At 31.3% G+C, this 21,201-nt stretch overlaps 2 protein-coding genes across 5 annotated transcripts; one reads left to right on the forward strand and one right to left on the reverse strand.

The window, feature by feature from the left end:
* Positions 1-1,797: 1,797 nt before the first annotated feature.
* Positions 1,798-9,424, forward strand: LOC143053792 (perlucin-like). 4 transcript variants are annotated; one of them, XM_076226575.1, is made up of 6 exons: positions 1,798-2,247; positions 3,752-3,787; positions 5,444-5,513; positions 6,123-6,273; positions 7,329-7,416; positions 8,960-9,424. In XM_076226575.1, exons 1-3 carry the CDS (start codon positions 1,923-1,925, stop codon positions 5,458-5,460), a joined length of 378 nt encoding a protein of 125 aa, XP_076082690.1. In that variant the 5' UTR covers positions 1,798-1,922; the 3' UTR covers positions 5,461-5,513; positions 6,123-6,273; positions 7,329-7,416; positions 8,960-9,424. The 4 variants fall into 4 exon arrangements, with proteins under 4 accessions (XP_076082690.1, XP_076082691.1, XP_076082689.1 ...); XM_076226576.1 differs by having other exon boundaries at positions 6,123-6,214; XM_076226574.1 differs by lacking the exon at positions 5,444-5,513.
* Positions 9,425-11,786: 2,362 nt separating this feature from the next.
* On the reverse strand, positions 11,787-20,978 carry LOC143053810 (cathepsin B-like). Its single transcript, XM_076226593.1, has 9 exons — positions 20,629-20,978; positions 17,751-17,876; positions 16,329-16,544; positions 15,582-15,697; positions 14,730-14,814; positions 13,617-13,764; positions 12,993-13,109; positions 12,231-12,359; positions 11,787-11,965 (listed from the first exon to the last, which is right to left on the reverse strand). Exons 2-9 carry the CDS (start codon positions 17,871-17,873, stop codon positions 11,886-11,888), a joined length of 1,014 nt encoding a protein of 337 aa, XP_076082708.1. The 5' UTR covers positions 17,874-17,876; positions 20,629-20,978; the 3' UTR covers positions 11,787-11,885.
* Positions 20,979-21,201: the final 223 nt, after the last annotated feature.

Consider the following 21,201-nt stretch of genomic DNA (forward strand, 5'->3'; position numbering starts at 1 on the left):
TCTGATATCTCTCTGGTTTGTCTGTTTCCACCGAGTGGCCCGGTGGTTCTCTCCGAGTACTTCGGCTTCCTCCACCATAATAACAGACTTCCCGGTGTCCTACACGCTCCCTTGGGCGGTGTTGGGTGGGGATTGTTCTGGTGGTGGGATAATATTGTAAAGGACACATCTCCATTAATCCTTAGGGAGTGTACATCGATCCGCTGTACCCTTGCAGTCAATCAAGGGGTGCGTCTTAATTGGCGGAATCTCAGTACATACATATCCGTGTACATGATTTATCAACCCAAAAAAAGTCTATGACAGGTAAACAGATTAGTCACATCCCGCACTAGTGTTGGTGGGTAAATGATGTGTTTGGTACTCAAAGAATATCCAAAATGGATACAAATATATTGTCTTAGTGAGGGATTCATCCTACTAAGATGAGCAACACGATAGGTGCCACATGTTGACAAAGATCTGATTACCCTCCTTGAGCACATGAGTTCAATCCCAGTTATTTTTCGAAACTATAGATGTTGTCTTCCTAGATATCCACTAGATATTTCATATGTGGTCTTTTCTGATCAAAAAGTAAAGCTTTAATCAGAATCGATTTGTAAAGTAAAATTAGCTTTCTCAAAGAACCTCGAGACAGGACATTTATTAAATTGTAATTGTAATATGACGTGCTTCTTTCCCTTTGTGAATAACCCCATGCTCTAAATCCAATAAAATGTGTTTGCACATGCGTATATTGACTACTTCAGAGTAATGAATTTTATCAAATTGGCATGAATTTAATATATTTCATTAACTTGAAACACTTCCAAACTCTTAAATGATGCACATGTTGTTACTAATTCATTTATTATGGCTGGCATGTGTTGCTATTCGAAATTAACATATTTGACCTAGATACGACAACGTTCGTGTTGACTGTCCAAACCTCCTCCCTCTGAAAAATCACATTGCCAGTCGATCGTTTGCTTGTGTACAAACAAAAAGGGAGGTTCCTGGAAGAGCCTGCACTAACCCTTAACACTTATACACTCGGACATAGAAATTACCTTAATTGTCCTAATCAGAATTGAAATAATTATAATTTCACTTTCGGTAAACAATCACTAAAAAGAAACAAAAGTCTTAATCAGTACGATTGTATCATCATCAAAAGGTCAAAAACATCAAACACATCAAAAACCAATTAAACAATTAAAACCAACTGTCATAATCCTTAAGTTGAAAAGGGAAAATTGATTAAATAAGATGGCCCTAATACGCATCCGTTAATATCATTTTGCACACAATCTATATAATCCATACCATCGTGTACAATTTCAAGGTATTTAAACTTTAACGTGCTATATATAGCTAATATTAGAGCATTTGCATTAATCAAGTATTTGCTGGCGTATCCGTATCGACGTATCGTTTAACACGTATATGAGGAAAGGACAAATTAAGTCTAATTGGTCCCGATGAAAATATTTTATAATGCATTTAATTTTAATTGAGATCGGTAAAATCATTATTGTAAACAAATCTGTTCAATACGTATATATCGATCCGTGCACGTATCCTGATACGTGAATAATGCAAATCCTCTATTAAAAAAGTCAGTGCACCATGAATATATAATGATTTTTGTTACGTATTACCAATGTTATTTCAACTGATCGGATGGAGCTTACGTTTAAATTTGCATAGGGACAGTCTATTTGAAGATGTGTGTGGTAAGAATGATTGTCGTTATAATTATTACTGATTTCTAATCACCTATCAGATGAATTTACAAAACAATGACTGAGCACTTCATTGACGAGTTTATCCGATAACACCTATCTATATCTATTTTATTATGAGCGAACCGGTTAAACTCCGCACGCCCAGTCAAGTGAAATAAATCGAGTAATATAAAGGTTTTAAATCCACCACTAATGGAGAACTTGTTTGTAATTTTGCTTCTATCTGTAGTTGTTTTGCTTAGCGCGTTATATGGATACACCGTAGAACAAAAGATTAAAAAAGAAATAAAAGATGAGATTAAAGAAGAAGGCGAATTTGTAAAATTAGTGAATGCAGAAATAGAACTCAAAAAGGAAATGAAGAAAGTTAAAGATGAATTGGAAGATGTAAAATCTCAGCTGCAAGAGAAAGACAAAGCTTATAGGAATGAAATATATCAAATAAAACAAAACATGACTGTACTACTTAAAGAAACGTCTATCCGTTACGATAACGCATTACAAGATTTAAAAAAAGGTAAGCAAAGAAATAAGACGTTACACTAATTCCAATATGCCATCCTCGTTTACTACCTTTCATTCCCATTTAATAAAGTTTGCCAAGAGAGACAATTCATAGGTTTAAATAAGAAACATCGGCTGCGCTTGCGTTGAATATATCATGTAATTATACATCAATAAAAAATATTGTTACGTTGCCAGTTTTCTTGGATTGGTTAGGAACCGATTAATTTCTATCGTAACTATAACATTCGTGTTTATGATCACTTTTGTTACGTTAATTCAAATTCAATGTTGCATGATGGGAATATACTTAACATAGAATACACTTAAATTCGTAAACAATTCAATGATACGATGTTGCGTACATATTATACATTGTATTTACAAGGCATCTTTTTCACATCCTATACTGATTTTTAGAGGAACAACTCTTAGCAGCTTCCACACATAAGTATCACGCATTGTACTCGTCAGTTTCTCGTGCTATACATTTCCAATGTATAATTTTTGTAAATGTATTTTGTAATATAGACCATTCTGTTTATGATAATCATTCCAATATATATAAAGAAATCAAAACGTATGTCCCTCTACTGGAAAACAATATGAATAATTTATCTGTATCCAACAAAAAAAAAACAAAAAAAACAAAAAAAAACAAAAAAAAAAAACAAAAAATTTGTGTTTTAAAAGTATATCCCGACTTATTTTTATATTCACATGTTTAAAGTCATAATAAACGAGTGACCGGTGAAAAATAATGTTATTCTAATTCTTGAACCAATGCATCATAAACTTAGTCTTCTGTGCACGAGTTCTCATTTTTTTTTACTAAATTTCGTATAATCGTCAATTTTTCTTTCAATCGGTCACTGTTGCTGTGAAAATATGGCAGGTAATTAAAGTTCGTGTTTTGAAGCCGAAGTTGAACGATTGTCACCTGTTTGTCAACAATAAACAAAAAAGGTATGGATATTGAGCACGTGTTTAACATGTACAATCAGATAATAGGTTATTTTAAGGACATCCATGCGTATTGCGATCACCGGATTTTTACGATATGGGTCACACTGAGGTCACTTTGCATACGGAAAATATGCCGGGGAATTGCTTCCTCGAAGGAAGCAATGCAAATAAGGTAAACTTCTTCTAAGTATGAATATATTAAAGAATTTTCTTCAGGAAAAAGTATATGTACATAAGTTTCATAACCATCTATTGAGTTATAAAAAAACATATGCATTATTTTTTATAATTTGAGTTTTTTTATGACTTTAAAGTTCGATCTAGTTATGAGAAAGTTTTATATGAGAGCCAATGAGACAACTCTCCACAATGGACCAAATGACAAAGAAATAACCTAACGGCCATCAACAATGAGCAAAGCCCGTAAAAGGCCACGAAATGACAAATATCAAACAATTCAAACGAAAAAACTAACTCCCTGAGGTTTGTAAGTATGTTTAGTGCAATTCTTATAGATTCATACACTACTCACTCTCGTTTTATGTTTTCAGAAATTACGTCTAAAGAAAAAACTTCCACTGCGGCAGGTAAACACTTTTAATGTATCATCTCGAACCTTAAGGTATGTCGTTCCATTAAGACAATAACAATCAAAACCAAGGAGTAAACAAAGACTCACAATACCAAAAGGACATTTGCATCAACAGTTATAAATAATATAGAATCATATTCAAAACAGTGTAGCTGTGGCCATTGATTGACAACCTTAAATTATCCCATTGACTGGGGCAGATTAGGTGAACGTGTGTCTGTAACGACAACTGCTCACTACTTACTTATTATAGAATTTAAACTGTGGGGTCACCAAAGGTTCTTAGCGCCTTTAATATTAAAATAGTTCGAAAAATTAATCAGGAATAACTTTATGTTTTGATTTATATTATTGATATAAATCAAAACATCGTGTTATTCCTGATTAGTTTTTCTAATTTCTTTATTTAGGTGTTGAGAACTTTTTGTGACACCACAGTTTAAGTGCCTTTAACAAGTACATAGTGAGCAGCGGTTGTTAAAGACAAACATTCACATAATCTGCCCCAGTCAATGGGATAATTTAAGGTTGTCAATCAATGGCCACAGCTACACTGTTTTGAATATGATTCTATATTAAGAAACATCACGAACTCCACTAAAAACTGGGAGTGAAATCAGGTGCTCCGGAAGGGTAAGCATTTCCTGCACCGTATACGGCACCCGTCGTGATATTTCTTTGTTCAGTTCGGTAATGATGGAAGGTTATTATGACTGAGGAAGAATATCAGATATGATTTCTGACACACTTTTGTCATAATGGCCAATCAGCTCATGATGGCGACCGTAAAATTTCTTGAGTGATGACCTTAATTTGATTGATTCATAGCACTGTCTAAGCAAGTTTTGAGAAAGCAGTGTTCCTCGTTCAACAAAATCAACGCGTACTTTGAGCTAGCTCTAGAGTAACGTATCAATTGAGACACTTATACTCCATATGCTGGTGCCTCTGGGATGTTGCTACACAGAAATGGAAAGTTATAGGAAAATTAAAATCATCGCGTTTGTCATAAATTTTGGTATTCAACCTACCATCATTAGTCATTTAGAGAAAAAGGTCTAAATATGAAGCAGATTTATCTGTGTCGGTAGTATCTTTAATTTTAAGTTCACTTGGATATATTAAATGTAAGTGATCACTGAATCTATAATTATTAAGAGATAGTACATCATCAATATACCGAAAGGTGAAATTAAAAGACTGAAATATTTTCTTTTCTCCTTTCTGTACAAGCCCTTGGATAAATTCTGCTTCATGGGAATGTAAAAACAAATCTGCAAGTTGAGGAGCGCAATTGGTACCCATTGGGATTACAATAGTCTGTTGGAAGACCAAACCTCCAAAGTCAACAAATATGTTGTTAATTAAAAAAGTCCAGCATGGCAGTGATATCCTCGTCGGTATATTTTCTCCTTGGCTCTGTATGATTTTTCACAAAGTAAGCTGAATTCCAGCCCAAAACTAGATATTTAAAACGTCTAGCTCCCTTTTTGTTAAAGAAACATAAGCTGACGAGTTCTTTCAGTCGAGCTTTAAGTTTAGTATGTGGAATAGTGGTATAAAGAGTTGAAAAATCAAAGGTTTTAATGTTGGTACAATGTTTTAATGATTGAGATTGTAAATTCCCCAATAACTCTTTTGAATTTTTCAGTATCCACATCTGATTAACACCACTTCTTGGATCTGCCGTTTCGGAATATTTCTGAAGTCCTTTGACTGCAGTGAGTATGACAGTAAGAACTTTAGAAAGGGGTTTAGTGGAACACTTGGAAGAACCAGCAATTTACCTTTCCTTATAAGGATTTTTGTGAAGCTTAGGAATACAATTTAAGGGTGGAAGATCCTGGTCTTCATCCTTTGGATTAACACAAAAAGGAGATTAGAACCGATTTGTGGTTTTCCAGGATCTCCTGCTTCGCTTTCATAAGCGTACTTAGTGTATATGTAGGATTTCCAAGTGTGTTATTTATCCCCAGTTCCTTAATCAGGCAGTCAATGTAGTGTTTTTTGCAAACAAAAACAATATTGTTTGAGACTTTGTCAGCTGGAACGACAACATATTTGTCATGGAGGCAATACAACTCCTTCATGACCTGTTAAATCATAACATGTATAATGCATTATTCTGTGTAGAGTAATAATTAACATTTAAACGAAAGACAGTAATTATAGACATTAATAGTGGAGTGGTAAAACAGAAAAAAAAATGACTGTTTATAGACGTCAAAAAAGTCAATTTCATTGCTGCACATAAATTGTAATGTTACTGTACACCATGTCGATATAATTTAATTGATATATTGATAAATGTGTATATTTCCAATTTCCAGGTGCTCTAAGGAGCTGTAATATTGGTTGGATACGTGAAAATAATTCATGTTACCACTTTAGTCGATTTGCTACAAACTTTTACACGGCACTGGTATGTGTGTATATTTTACAAACACCATTTTGTATACTGACACAGTTGGAAGAGCTGAGGTACAAAATGTATTTCTAAAATTGATAAGTAATATAAATGATTATATTCAGTTCGTTCGTTTTTTCATATATTTTCACTACACTTCAATACAATTTTATCAAACAAAAGTTTTTCTATTTCATTAAATGGTCGTTTTGGCAAATCTGAAATCAATGTTAATATATTTGCTGCAACTCATTGAAAACCTTTTTTTCTGAGAAAAGTAAATATGCTAGATATACCTAAGGGATGAAATTATAAAGTTTGTTAATTGTCTCTTTAACAATCATGTTCAGCAATAACGTTTATCAACAGGTTTTTAGTATTTCCAATGGGCACCAATTACGCCCCTCTAAAACAGACTTGTTCGTGTACTTTTACGAATCAAAATTTATGAATAAACTCAGCTAGGTAAAGACCAATATAAATTGTATTCAATTACCGTTAACGAATGCAAGATGATATTTTTTCGATAAATAGTCAAGAAATGTCTAAAATTACTGCCAAAATTTACCCAAAGGAACCTACTAAACATCCCTCAAATGGTAACGGTAATAACTATCCTTTCCTAGATTAAGTTATTTCAGTTTTAAACGGGAAACTCAACACTAAAATTTACGACAAAAGAGACGATTTTTCGTTCCCTATTCTTCTGCATGTGTCTGTCCCAAGTCGGGAACCTGTCATTCAGTGGTTGTCATTTTTCCTGTGTTACATATTTGTTTTTCGTTCATTACTTTGTACATAAATAAGGCTGTGTATTTTATCGTTAAAATGGTTTAATATGTCATTTCGGGTCTCTTGTTGAGAGATGTCCCGTTGGCAATCATGCCACATATTCGTTTCATATATAAGCGATTAGGATTTTGTCGATTAATCGAGTATATATTTTCAGAATGAAATGAAGTGAGTATGTTAAATGTAACATGTGTAAGGTTGTACATAAAGTAATTTTTAAAACTTAAAATAACGAAACGACCACACGAACTCTGTTGTTGACTATAGAACATAACAAAATTCATATTATTGAGTGATTAAATTTGATTCTTATGATTTATTTCCTTTTGTTTGTAAGAGCTTTTGCAAAACAATTGGTGGAAAGTTGATTGAGATTGACGACCAATCTGAATGGGATATGATACAAAGACATGCTAAGAATCTAAGTGAGTAGAATTCGACAGATAAATTCTTCCTAAAATAATAAAACTTAAAAACATCACATAAAACTGAGGTAAAGGTATCAAGTATAAGAGAACTACGACACAACAGAAGTGTCTGCTAAACAGTTTCTGAAAAATTTATTGACATTCCGGCTAGTATGTTTAAACTGACTCGTGCTTAAAAAATTCAAAAAGAATAGAAAAAACATTAAAATATGATTTAAACAATTATTTTGAATTTAATCTTTTAACTTTACAGAAGAATTACTTTTATATAAATTTTATTGTTATTATAACTCGGTCATTTTAGGGACAATGTGAAATATCACTTGGGTACAATATTTGTCTGGATATTCACTACGCTATATGGATGTATATCATCAAATACATTACATGCTGTAAATACGATATTTGCGTTGAAAATATTTTGCAGTGAGATGTCGTCTGTCTGCTATGTACCAAACATGATCTATTAACGAATAAAATCTTGAACTATATACAATTAATTTCACAATACCAGTCAAAACAATTATCATGACAATGACGGTATTGAGCGTCACTGTACATAAGAGCGTCACTGTTTGTTAGGTCTGTCGTTGGTGGAAGATGATAATTGTTTTTCTGCAGTTTGCATATTGTGTCGACTATTTTATTATGTGTTTTTGTGTTTCTCCGTGATGAGTGTTCTTAAGTGTGTTTGTGTTTTATATCTGTAACACAGTTTTGTTCCTTGAACATTGTCATATAAGCGGGAGGATCAACCCACCATTTTTTGTTCTGTACCAAGTCAAGAATATGGCAGATGTTATCAAAAAGTTCGTTTCTATGTATGTTGTTGTTTTTTGTTTGTTTTTCTTGCGCTTCAGTGTTACTACATGTGTATGCTGTTATATAATGTGTACGAATATTAACGCTAGCATCAGAAAACATTGAAATATACATTTTGGTTCCTTTCATATTTTGATAATATAAAATCGTAGTATAACATATATTGAAAAGCATTCGAGAAGCATTTAAAACGCACGAATAACTGGAATAACTCGAAGACATTTTACCAAGTACAAAATCTGTAATATGACTCGATTGATTATCAGGTCATGGTACACTGTTAAAACCAGTCGTTTGTTCATGTTAAAATAGATATTCTGATTAAAAGTAATGATAAGTTGAGTTATACGTGTTCGGGTCAATCGATATAGTTGTATAAATTATTAAACATCAAAATACAAATGCAAGATGAAGAAAAATAGGTAGATCAAAATCAAAACGACGAAATTATGAATTCTTAACTGCTTGCATCCAAAAGATTATGTCGTGGATATTAAAAAAGTAGTTTTAAATTGCCTAATTCAAAGATCTCATGTTCACCTACGTATACATTGATAGGTGTAACGAGCTGTATGATTTTCTATCTATATTTTAGATTACAAATAAAAATAGCGCACTAGTGGAATACGTAGAAATTTCATATGATTCTTATTTGCCCCTTTTCCCGCCCGTTATTTTTGTATATCAGTGTTTTAAATTTTGATATATTCTTTTGAAGGTTTTCCCGACTTTTATATTGGTGTGACTGATTTATTCAGCGAGGGGGATTGGCTAAAAGCAACAACATTGGAGAGACAAAATTACTTAATTTGGATGAATATGCAACCCGATAATTTTAACAATAATCAACATTGCGTTCAAGTAAGGACCTCACAAATGGTTTTTAGCTTTAATGACTTTTTTTGTGATTACGATCGTCATTTTGTTTGTGAAAAATAAAGTGCAGTTTCAACTGCTAAAAAACGCATTTTTTATGTAAAAATCTAGAAGACAACAATAAAATTTAAAATTTTTATTTGATGCACGTATATCGACGCCATTTGACTAAAAAGAAATACGTTATAAATTTAATGCGTCCAAAGTGCTTTGCTGGATTTACATTCATCAAAAACGCTAAATGCCGAATAATCGAAAGCCAATGATGTATAGCAACCGAAACAGTTGAAGAGCTATATAACCAAACAATGCCTACCAAATAGCCAAATCTATATAAGGTAATTTTTTCCTGTAGTAGATGGAACCTCAGTTTCTGAATTATTTTGAAATTATCAATGGACAATTTTAGAAATGTTTATCAATCATGTCAGTACCTGGACCGACTACTGTGCTGGTGGTACCCTCGGGAACTAATAGTCAACTAGCAGAGGTGTCAACCCAGTAAAGTAAAAAAAAATTAGAGAACTCGTTATGCATTTAATGCGTCCGAAGCTCTTTTTTTTGGGGGGGGAGAGATTAACATTCATCGGGAACACTCATAGTCGAATATTCAATGGCAAGAATACATAAGAACCGAAGCAGTAGAAGAGCTATATGACCAATGATACCACAAAAAAAGCCAAATCCAATCTAGGACAAACTTTTCGTGAGGGAGTTGAAACCTCAGTTTCTTCACAATTTCAAAATTTATAAATGGACAATTTCAGACATGATTGTCATTAATCATGTCTATAACTAGTGCTTGCATTGTAAATGCATTAAGTCTTTTTTTTACCTGTGAACATTTTACAAAACAGATATCCCCCAAACTTACTACAAGGTAAAACTGAACCAATTTTAGTTGTAAATATGTAGGTATGTCTTTTATTCATATTTACTGTAAAAGAAGTATTCGATATATATTCGAACAATTGTCAATCCATATGAAGAAAAATATATTTCTGACATTGAGTTAAAATTCTTACTAAAGATTCTGAAAAATCACAAGCAATGTTTTCTGTGATTTCCCAAAATCTCTAAATATTTCAGGGATTTTACAAAATTCCTTTTAATGTATGCATGTCTTTATTTAAAAAAATTGAGGTAAAATTTAAACATAGGTGAAGTAGTTTCTTACAGTTTTAGATGTTGTCCCTGCTGATAAAAAAAGTTACACTTGAATTAGATAAGATTTAAAACATGTAGAAAGTAAAATCAAGCTCTAGACATTGAACATAGAATAACTTCACAATCACAATTAATGAATGGCTACTTTTTTATTTTGAATTTATTGAACCATAAAATTATTTTTTGACTCTTCACAGCCGCAAATAAGGCTCAAAGAACTTTTTATATTATTTATATTAAAATAACAACGAACACACATGTTGGCGTATGAATACACGTCAGAGTGGGCATGTCGCCATAAAAATTGACAACATTGAATATAAAACTTAATCTTTTAACCAATCAGAAAACAGAAAATACACCAAATTTGTTTATTACATAATGAAGGGTCTGCATCTCAAATGTTAATAACAGATCTTATTCATCATCATGGGTTTACATTAATCTTTGAGGAAGTCCTCACTTTTCACAGGAAAAGATCGTTTATAACATAATTAGTTACTATAAACTTTATATGCTCTGTTCAAACAAACAAAAAATAAAGGTCTTATCTCGAATGAAATCTTATATACATTTATCAAATCTCTCATTGGAAAAAAACTTGCTCAATAGCTTTGCAGGAAGTCAGTTTCTTCACAGGAATATATTTTTGTATAAAATAGTTACTTTGGACTAAGGATTAGTTCAAAATAGTGAAACAGTGATAAGTCCTCATCTGAATGAAAAGATCATAAAAAGCATGGCAGGAAGAGATTTATTCTTATCTTTGAACTTTGGACTTTGATCAGTGCAATACATTTGTAATTCAAACACAACGATTGCTCTCCATCTGTATGATAAAATGCACACATGGATTTAACCAATGCAAACATTAAGCTGTCATTAGGCTAAGAACTATTAAGGTCAACAATGACAGCCATCTTTGATTTTTAATGTGTATAAGTGTAAGAAATGTACCAACAAAGGAACTAAGAGTGCTTGTTTATACTGTATATGCAAATAATTGGACACAGTTTGACCACTTATAAATACACTTAAGGTGGTACCAACCATTGAGTAAAATTAATTTGGCTTGTTTAATTTTCATAAAATGTTGACAAAATATTTAATTTAAAACTTTGATACAAAATATAAAAATTCAAAAACCATTTGTTTCATTTGATATGTAGCAGTTTGACAAACACATATTTTGATAATTATGAAGCTTAATATTTCCTTAACAGTTGAAAAAGATTAAAACATTCAGCTGCATTTTACAGAGTTATCTCCCTGTACTTCCATGTACAACCTGAATTTGGTGCATTTTGCTATTCTTGTTAAAGAGTATTTAGTTTTTAGAAAGGGTAGGGCCAATAACTACATACTTGATTGAGTGCATAATATAATATATGCAAATACTGGAAAGTAATTCTTAATTACCATCTACAGTGCTTGTTACCTTCCGTTACCAGTATTGGTTGATGTTGACCAACATTGACTCTATTATCATAATAACAACATAATTCAAAACATTAATTTTAATTACAAAAATATATTATTTTCATATAAATGTAAGTAATTTTTAACAAATTATAAAAAGTCTAATTATTTTGTTTTTATTTTTAGCTCAATTTTGGTTCTCCTCCTACAATACCGGATTCAATTCCACATTCATCTTTACCTCTCAGAATCTTGAAGAAACCTGTAAATAGAAATGAAATTATATGAAGAAAAAGTCACATGGAGTCTCATGCCAAAGAGCCAATAAAGTTTGTACTAACATGAGAACACAATGGGTGTAAATGTGGAGCAGGATTTTTTTTACCCTATAGAAGCATCTGAGATCATCTCCAGTTTTTACTTGTAATTTCATGAGCGTGAAAACCAATCTCTCATTCCCCACTCCCCCCTCCTAGTTAGAAAAGATACAAACGAGTAGAAAAAAATAAACTAAATATTGCACAAACCTGCACTTCCCCAGTCTGGGTTCCATGAGTTGGCAACTAGCCAGTATTTATCTCCATTTTCTGTTCCCCATCCAATAAGTTTAATGGCATGGCCTCCTAAGGCACTTCCTGTTGTATGCTTGTACACACCTGTAATTAGAAAAATATCATTAAATGATTAATTGGTTACTGCTTAATATTCAGACAAACAAATTGCATGAATACTGGTTTCATATATATATTTATCAAAATGTTTTATAGTTGTTACATTGTGTTTGTCATATATAAAGCAGAATCTGCTATCCAGTTCAGAGCACAAAAGTTCAACCCAAGATTTTGGTAGTATTTTATTACTTAGTCTTTTTTTAAAAACATAGGGAGATGTAGTATGATTGCCAAAGAGACAACTATCCACCAAAGTTCAAATGAAGAGGATGTAAGCAAATATTAACCAATGATACGGCTTTCAACAATGAGAAAAATCCACACATTGATTTCAAATTATTTCTAACTTTCATCATGAATATCTTCAGGATCTCTTATGAATATTGTATAGTAAGAAGTCCTATATCTTTATGTGGTGTCAACAAATTTTCATGATGTTCTTCCATAAACCTGAGTTCAAACAAGGCTGTGATGAAACATTGCTAAATGAGAAACACTGTCATATTGATTAAGGCAGGAATGACAGATAGGGAGCACATTATTAACATTTCAAGATAAACAATTATTTTCTAGAAAGAGCTGGTAATAACTGATTCATGATTACTAACTGCCAATTACCTGATTTGTAAGTTGGGAAATCAGCATATACTGTGAAAGCTCCCTCTACTGGACCGTTAGTCATAATTTCTGTCATAATTTGTGTCTCCTCTCTTTTGACAGCATAAGCAGACATACCTTAAATAATATAAAATAAATATCATGAAACCTTTAAAATATATTTTGTATTATCCTGCCTACAAATTACCAGTCAAAAAATTTGTTTCTTCCCTAGCTATGACATCATAAGCATAGAAGTTGGGTTTTCTCGCTGTGTTGAAGATTCAATAGTGGCCTACAGCTTTTTCCTGCTTTGGTCAGGTTTTGTTGTCTTGATACATTCCCCATTTCCATTTAAGAAATAATTCCTTCATGCCATCTTTATGCTCCTTTAAAATGGGTACGCATTATATTTGTTAATATTTGACAAAAACTTTGAAATAAAATTTTATAAAGTTGAGTTTATAAATTTAAAGAAATAATGTTTGCCAAAAAACATATAATAATTCATTTGTTTCAATACAAAACATATACATTATTCATTATTAAGTTTGATTATTTTTTTTAAATCTGATATTTAAAATGTTTGTTACTCAACCTTTTTACTAAGTAAATACATGAATATATCAAAAGTAATAGACTTACCGAAATGTTTATCTTGAGTGTAAGATACATTATAACCGGCTTCACATTTATGAGTACATTTAGGGGTCTTAGAATCTTTCTTTGCACATGGCTCAAGTTTGCCGACCACATGATGATCACATGCTTTAATGGTGTATGGCTGACATCCCTATAAAATTAAAATATTTTTTCAATAAGCATGAGGAAAGCACAAACATAAATAAAATGCATATTCAATAAATAAGATTCATATTTTTTGTACGTATCAATTTTTGTGGAATGAGAAAAAAAAAGATTTTTGTGAACATTAAAATATATCAGCTATCAGATTTTATAAATATAGATTCTTACATTGATACCAGTGGATTATCGGATTTATCCAATCAAGATAGTTAAATTATCAATTTTTTTAAGTCCGAGCATCGGCAAGGACTTTAAAATTTATAATTCAACTATCGAGATTGGATAAATCCGATAATCCACGAGTAACTATGTAAGAATCTGTTTCTCTAATGATTAAAAAATACATTTCTTTTTTTGTTAACCAAAAATCCCCTTCGAGTGCATTTCACATTGCATGAAGTTGTTAATTTCATTAACACCTGTTATAGCATATTTTGATTCATCCAGTTAGCTAAAAAGGTCATGACCCTTAAAATTATCCAATGATCTTTTGAGATCACCGGCAACCACACTTTGATTAAATTTTTTTATACAATGGGTTCAGAAAGGGATAAATTTCCATAAAATTAGAGAAGCCCATTTATAGGACATATTATGATATAGCATTGTCTGCCTTTGCGTCTGTCTGTCTGATTGTCTGTCTGTCTGTCTGTCTGTCTGTCTGTCTGTCTGTCAGTCTGTCTGTCTGTCTGTCTGTCTGTCTGTCTGTTGATTACACTTTCAACATTAACTTATAAGAAACTCATCAATTTTCATGAAACTTTGGTGAATTGTTTAAGGTCAACTTTGTTTTTTAGAAATGTTAGATTTTACTTTCCAAGTCATGCAAGTGTGGGAAGTTATGGGATATTTTCAGAAAAAAAGACAATTGCATCATGCTCTTATGTCAATAAATGCTAAGTAAACAAATTCACCACAGTTTAATTAGGTATGTTAAATGTACAAAAGTACCTGTTTAGTGTTGTATTGGCCACCAGTTACAAGACCTTCTTGTTTCCAGTATTGCCAAGCTGCTTCAGGGAAACCTCCATTACATCTTAAATAAAATTAAATATAACCATTCATTTCAGATAGAAATTAAAATTTCATGCAAAAACAGGTAAAATACTATGCTTCTTTATGTAGTAATTTTTGTGATGTAAGTTCGACAAAATCCTTTTATCTTGTGTTTGTACAACAAATACTTTCATTTAAAATCATCTTCTTTCACTTTATTTTTTTCATTTACAGTAATTTTTCTTTAATCATATAATCTTGAATTATTTCTATTAAAGGAGGGATATAATGATGTCTTCTTTTTTTATAAATATGAATAACAAGAGATGCAGTTGTTTGTAAATAATACAGAAACTGATGTCAGATGAATAACAATGAAAAACAAGAATCAGATAGTTTTCAGTGATAGACAGGAGTCTATCTACATGATATACAATATCAAGATCTTAATCATCAGAGTCATGAAAAATTGTGAAAAATTTCATGGTACAAAAATTGACAATAAACAATAAATTTTCGAAATTTTTTTTTTAAATACTGTTATTTCCAAAAATGGCGTATGCATTTCTAATAGTAAATCACTGCTTACTGGTGGAAATGAGAGATCTAACTTATGCAATGGCAGACATTTGTGAAGGAATATCAATGATAAAATTATGAATGCCGGTTTTTATCATATTTATTAATGCAAACCTGATACATAACATTTTCGCACTAATAAAAAACATCGCAAAAATTTCTGAATCATTAGAATTAAAGGCAAACAGTTTTTTGTTTTTCAGATTTTTGTGTATAAACTATTCTTACCCGTTTCCACAAGTTCTACAACAGTCATTCATATCTTCAGCTGACAAATGAGCATTAACCTTTCCTGCAGATTTGATACAGATTCTATCAGACATAGCTTCTACTGCACCAAAGGCCTAAAAAACACAATTGAAAAATTCTCTTTCTACTTTTATTGCTTTATATCCTGAAATTTGTGTAATTTTGATCATGTTGATAGTCTGTTCATCTTGTTGACAATTTAAGTTAAATGAAAAGACTTACTTCCCAAATAAGATAAACCAGCAACTTATTTCACAAAAAAAACTTGCAAATCATAAACTTTCTATATACAAATGTATCTTACGACTATTTTTTGCAAGTTTTCTGTTTTGTTTTTTTCCTCATGTATATTTAACATTTACAAATGATTTATGTACATTTGTACATATGGTTCAACTGGTCCACATTCTTAAATTGCCTGTCAAAAGTCAGGAGCCTGTAGTTCAGTGATTGTCGTTTCATGTCTGTCATATTTGTATTTGCAAAATTGTTTTGTTATAAATTTACCCTTAGTTTTCTCAATTGATTTGTTTCATATTTTTCATGTTTTTGGTGTCCATTTTTTTTATAGTCTACTCTACAGCGTGGGTCTTTCAATATTTTTGAAGGCTATTTGACCTCTTACATCCACTTTATTTGAACTTTGAATGAATGGTGGATCGTTGTCTTATTGACTATCATACCACATCTCCTTTTTTCATATATTTTTACTAATCACTTTCTTACCCAGCAAGATCCACAATCTCCTTGGTCTCTGACTTCTTTGATTGTTGGACAGTTTGGCCATTGTGTTCTGGAATCAAAGGTGTCTGGAAGATCTTGTGCAGCTACAATGTTTTTGACTGGAAGTTTCATGTGTTCTGGGGTTGGCATTACACCACAAAGTTTCTTTACATAAGCAAGTCTGTCTTGTTTTGGAATGAATTCGAAGTTTTCACCAGCCTAAAATAATAGCAGAAATAAAGGCAGGAATAAAAGAACAAAAAAATTAATGAATGAACAAAAACTCAAGAAAAAAATAAGTGTTTCCCTTTACAATGTTTTAAATTTCTTATTTTCTTTATCATGTTTATTTTTGGCAAGTGTTTTGTCTCTGTTTTGTTCTTTTTTAAAAGGAGGGGGACTGAGGCTGTGGAATCCAATTTTTTTTTTTTTGCTAGTTAACTTTTATCACTTTCAAATCAATATACATTTATCGAAAATAGATACATGTACATGTATGATCATGATGATAGCTTGGTGACCTTTGAAACATATGTACTTAAACAACAGGAAGGACAATATCACTTAAGATATGTTAACAATGGGCAAGAAAATTTCCAATATGTGAATGTGATTCATATCAGAATATAAGTGAATGAGTTTATGATGATAATTAAAGGCCAATTCAATGTGTGTATTCAACCATTATAATTTTTTGTTAAAATACAAATTTGAATAAAACAAAAATTTGAAATAATAGGTTCTTTTCTTGTTCATTCATGAATGCAACATACATAATTATGTATATATATATTGCAAATGTTTGTAAATTAAAAAAACTAATCGACCTAAAAAATAATTTAGGAAAAAGTTCAGAGAAGTCATGTATTTCACGGAAGTAATTTAATTTCATTTTACTGGTCAAACAATTCATTTTGCAATTGCAAGCATATTGCTGCATTTGATAGGTTTTATTTCATGTTTATGAACTCTCCAAAAGCATCAAATCTTGTAAGAATGAACTCTAGACCTAGATACAATGTATTAAAAACACACCATGTGATAAATGCAATCTCAATGAGTCAATGATATGTAACATGCTTAATCAGATAAAGAAGTCTCCACTGTAGTTTTATTGCTAGCTGACTATGCAGTTTTGGATCTGCTCCTTGTTGAAGGCCATAGGGTTACCTATAATTGATACTCTCTGTGCCATAGGGTCTCTGGTGGAGAGTTGTCTCATTTTTAGGCATACCACACCTTCTTATTAATATATACATGATAAAAGTATAGATAAAATATAAAGCAACATCTTAAATAAATTACTTCCTTGACATTTAAAAAAAGGGTAAAATTTCCCCTTAATTTGGTTTTGTATGTTGTTCTTCTTCCTTATATCTTTTATATAAGAAATTTGTCGTATTTTCAGATTTTGTACATGCTTACCTTCCATGATGTTTGTTGCATGTTGACAGCATCAACTATGTCATTGTAGAGAAAGTTCTCCTCTGTCAATGGACTTGCCCATGCTGACACAACCAGCACACATAGAACTGCTAGTAACTTCATTATCTACAAAATTAATATATTGAAAATTATACAAAACCTAACAGATCTATTGCTTCCCTTTATGTCAAATGTTTGTCAAACTCATTTTCTGTTTTGCATAAAAACATCTATGAGCAGAACTTTCTTATTGGTGATGTAGTCATGGTATTCGATAATGGAAATGACAATTTTTTGGATTTGATAACATAAGTAACTTAAACCAAAATATAATAAACAGCTGTGCCATGAGCGCATGACACGCCTGTTGCTTTTTTAAAGAAAGAAGTTGAATAATTTCTCTAAGTCATATCAGAAGTTTATGAAAAACTAATTACTAAAGGGAGGTTATCTTAATCAATGTAAACCAGTCACCAATTTGTTAAATGAAAACTGCTCAAAGCACTTTAACAATAATGTCTGAAAACCAGAAAATCACCCCTTTTTTATTAATAAAATTTCTTAACATCCATGAACATTGAAAACCATTTGATAACTCTGAAACATAAAATCTAAAATTTATAAAAATCAAAAGGGAACCCACTATAGCTAGCTTTAATAGATATAAATAATTCACCAAAGTTTCAGTCAAATTGATCATGTTGATCATCATGATCATGTTGATTAACGTGTTTGTGAGCTATTTTCCGACATGTTGATGACCAACAGACGGACAATGGTATACCTTAATACATCCTGTAAACCAGTGTATAAAAAGAACAAAATAATCAGTAAGAATTAGAACGTTATGCCATACATGTACATTGCATATGGTTCTGAAGATTTTCTGAAAGTTTAACTGAAATCAATGGATGTCATTAAGTTTAGATAAGAGTGCATTATAAATGAAGCAGCACTAACCACACATTTTATATTTTTAAAAGCTAAACTGATTTATGAGAAAAACTTTTATTTCAACATTTTCAAAAGCATGAAAAATGGAAAAGAAGATGCGGTCAAAATTTGAATGTAAAGCATTGTAAAGTATTCACATATATTTAATGTCATATTTAGACAAGTTTATTTCCAGGCAGAACTTAAAAGGAAATTGAACCTTATTACATGTACTTTGACTTCACCTGGAATGAAGACAGTCAAGGATTAGATTATGCTGATCATTGCTGATTGACAAATCATGAGAATCTAACCACATGATTTCAAGATAACCTATATTTCACAAATCTGCTTTATCTTTTAAATTGTTGTGAATATTTGACTTTTAATCAGCTGATAAGTCACATTTACATTACCATTGATTACTCAACATTTTGTCAAAAACTGCACTTACATTTTTGATATAAATAAACATTTAGTCTCAAGTGGATACTTGTCTTATTGATAATCATATTGTTTTATTTGATCGTATGAACATATAATTTCTCTAATTTTATACATGTTATATGCTTGATACATTTGTATGTAAGCTCAAACCCAGCATTTGTATATTTTCAACAATTTCTGAAATTGTCTGGTAATGTAATTAAATCAAGTTGCCAGTTTAAACTTAAGCATGTTAAGTATCAGGAACAAACATGCTTCAAATATGAGATATAAATAAAAGAGATGGGATATTTTTGTCAATTGATGAGACAACTATCAATCAGGGACTTACCATGCTTACAGGAAGCAGATGCAAGCAACTGTAGGTCATTTGACTTTTACACTGAGCAAAACCCATACGGTATACATGGTATATATGTAAGCTCAAATTAAGTGGTTTATTACGTAAAAAATAAACCAATTATAAAGAGAAATTGAAAATTTATCGGTCCACTTATTCTACAGTAAGACCATACAAGTGCTCATTGTCTATTGTCAGGATCATGGATTAACAAATTCAAACTAATGACTTTGCTATGTTACAAATACTCTCCAATATGCATGATATGAGGCTTATTAACTGGAGTGAATTGCCAAATGGCTACAGTATCACTTACTGTTTTTGGTATTTTTCAATGGAGTGTATTTGGTTATATATTTCCTTAAATTGCCTTCATGAGCAAATACAAAAGCTAATACCTAAAGTTCATACTTAGAAGAGTTAACTTTTTTTAATCATAAATTATACAAATTGCAATGTAGTAAAGTGAATATTAAATGAAACTGGTACAATGTTATTTGAATTTATTTAGCCATATATGAATTACAGTATACCAGAAGAGAGATCTGAATGGGCTATGGGGGTCCTTCATTTCTACATATATTCCTTACAAATTTTAGGTCATTTTTCTCTACTTTATATATTTTGCTCATTTTCCTTTTTTATATATATTTTGCATGATACATATGATAATAAATAATATTCATCTCTGTCTCAACTCCCCCTCCCCCCTTTGTTTACTCTGACATGTCTGAATTCATATTCATTGCATCCCAAATAAGTATTCAACATATATTTAAACTGTTCACGTTCAACAGAGCATATACTTGCTATTTTCAGTATATATATGGCTTGCAACAGGGTACACTGTTAATGTATTTCATGTTCCAATTAATGTCCAGTGGAAAATATTTCAAACTTGTATCATGTATATAGGACAAGAACACTCAGTCATGTGACTGTGTTTACTGAATATGTGTGTCAAACAGTCAAGCCAATAATTCAAAATGAATGCAATACTGCGTTATTATACGTTAATCGTTATGCAATGTTATAACAGGTATTGGTACTTGCATTTATCATGTTTATAAACAATTATTAATTCAATAAATAGTAATATAGAATTACCAATACAATACACATCATTGGTTCACCTTTATGATCTGATTGTCAACTTACCTATTGGTATATCTTCTAATCAATGGTATCGTTCTGATAATGTTTACACGCTTTTATTACAATTATTTGATTAGGTAAGTCACAAGACTATAACATTAGTCAGCTGATCAAGCTAGCGGAACAACAAAGTGTGTCATGTGACACGGCATTTGTGGATAATATATTTTGTCGTCTCATTCAATATAGACTGCGGAAAACACGAATTGTATAACTTAAATATGCAAGTTAACAAAACATTATATGTTAACAAAATCAGTAGGAAACTTTTCTTTTGGTTTGAAACAAACCGAAAGTGAAACCGGAAATAATAAATAAAAATACCGATATCGATTTCGGGTGCACCATGATATTCTCCTATAAGGGCCAGGCTGGGATTACATAATTCAAAAAAAAAAATCTGGTTGAGACCCTCATCTGTGGCACATCATTGCACACAAAGGCAAAGCTATTTTAGTCCAGTGATGATGTTAAGTTCTAACAGACGATAATTGTATACAATATTTTATTGAAATATTGATAAAATATTTTGTATTGAAATATTGAAATTTTGATAAAAAAAAAATAATTGAAATA

This window comes from Mytilus galloprovincialis, chromosome 12 (genome assembly GCF_965363235.1).
Source record: "Mytilus galloprovincialis chromosome 12, xbMytGall1.hap1.1, whole genome shotgun sequence".
NCBI lineage: Eukaryota > Metazoa > Mollusca > Bivalvia > Mytilida > Mytilidae > Mytilus > Mytilus galloprovincialis.

Bases quoted from the DNA above. Each gene is read 5' to 3' on its own strand.
- LOC143053792 (XM_076226573.1), top strand. From the start codon at position 1,923: ATGGAGAACTTGTTTGTAATTTTGCTTCTATCTGTAGTTGTTTTGCTT. The intron at 3,788-6,122 runs GTAAACACTTTT...TCCAATTTCCAG, and splicing joins AAAAACTTCCACTGCGGCAG to GTGCTCTAAGGAGCTGTAAT. The intron at 7,417-8,959 runs GTGAGTAGAATT...ATTCTTTTGAAG, and splicing joins AAGACATGCTAAGAATCTAA to GTTTTCCCGACTTTTATATT.
- LOC143053810 (XM_076226593.1), bottom strand. From the start codon at position 17,873: ATGAAGTTACTAGCAGTTCTATGTGTGCTGGTTGTGTCAGCATGGGCA. The intron at 15,698-16,328 runs GTAAGAAAGTGA...TGTGTTTTTTAG, and splicing joins GAGATTGTGGATCTTGCTGG to GCCTTTGGTGCAGTAGAAGC. The intron at 12,360-12,992 runs GTAATTGGCAGT...TTCTAATTACAG, and splicing joins TTTCCCAACTTACAAATCAG to GTGTGTACAAGCATACAACA.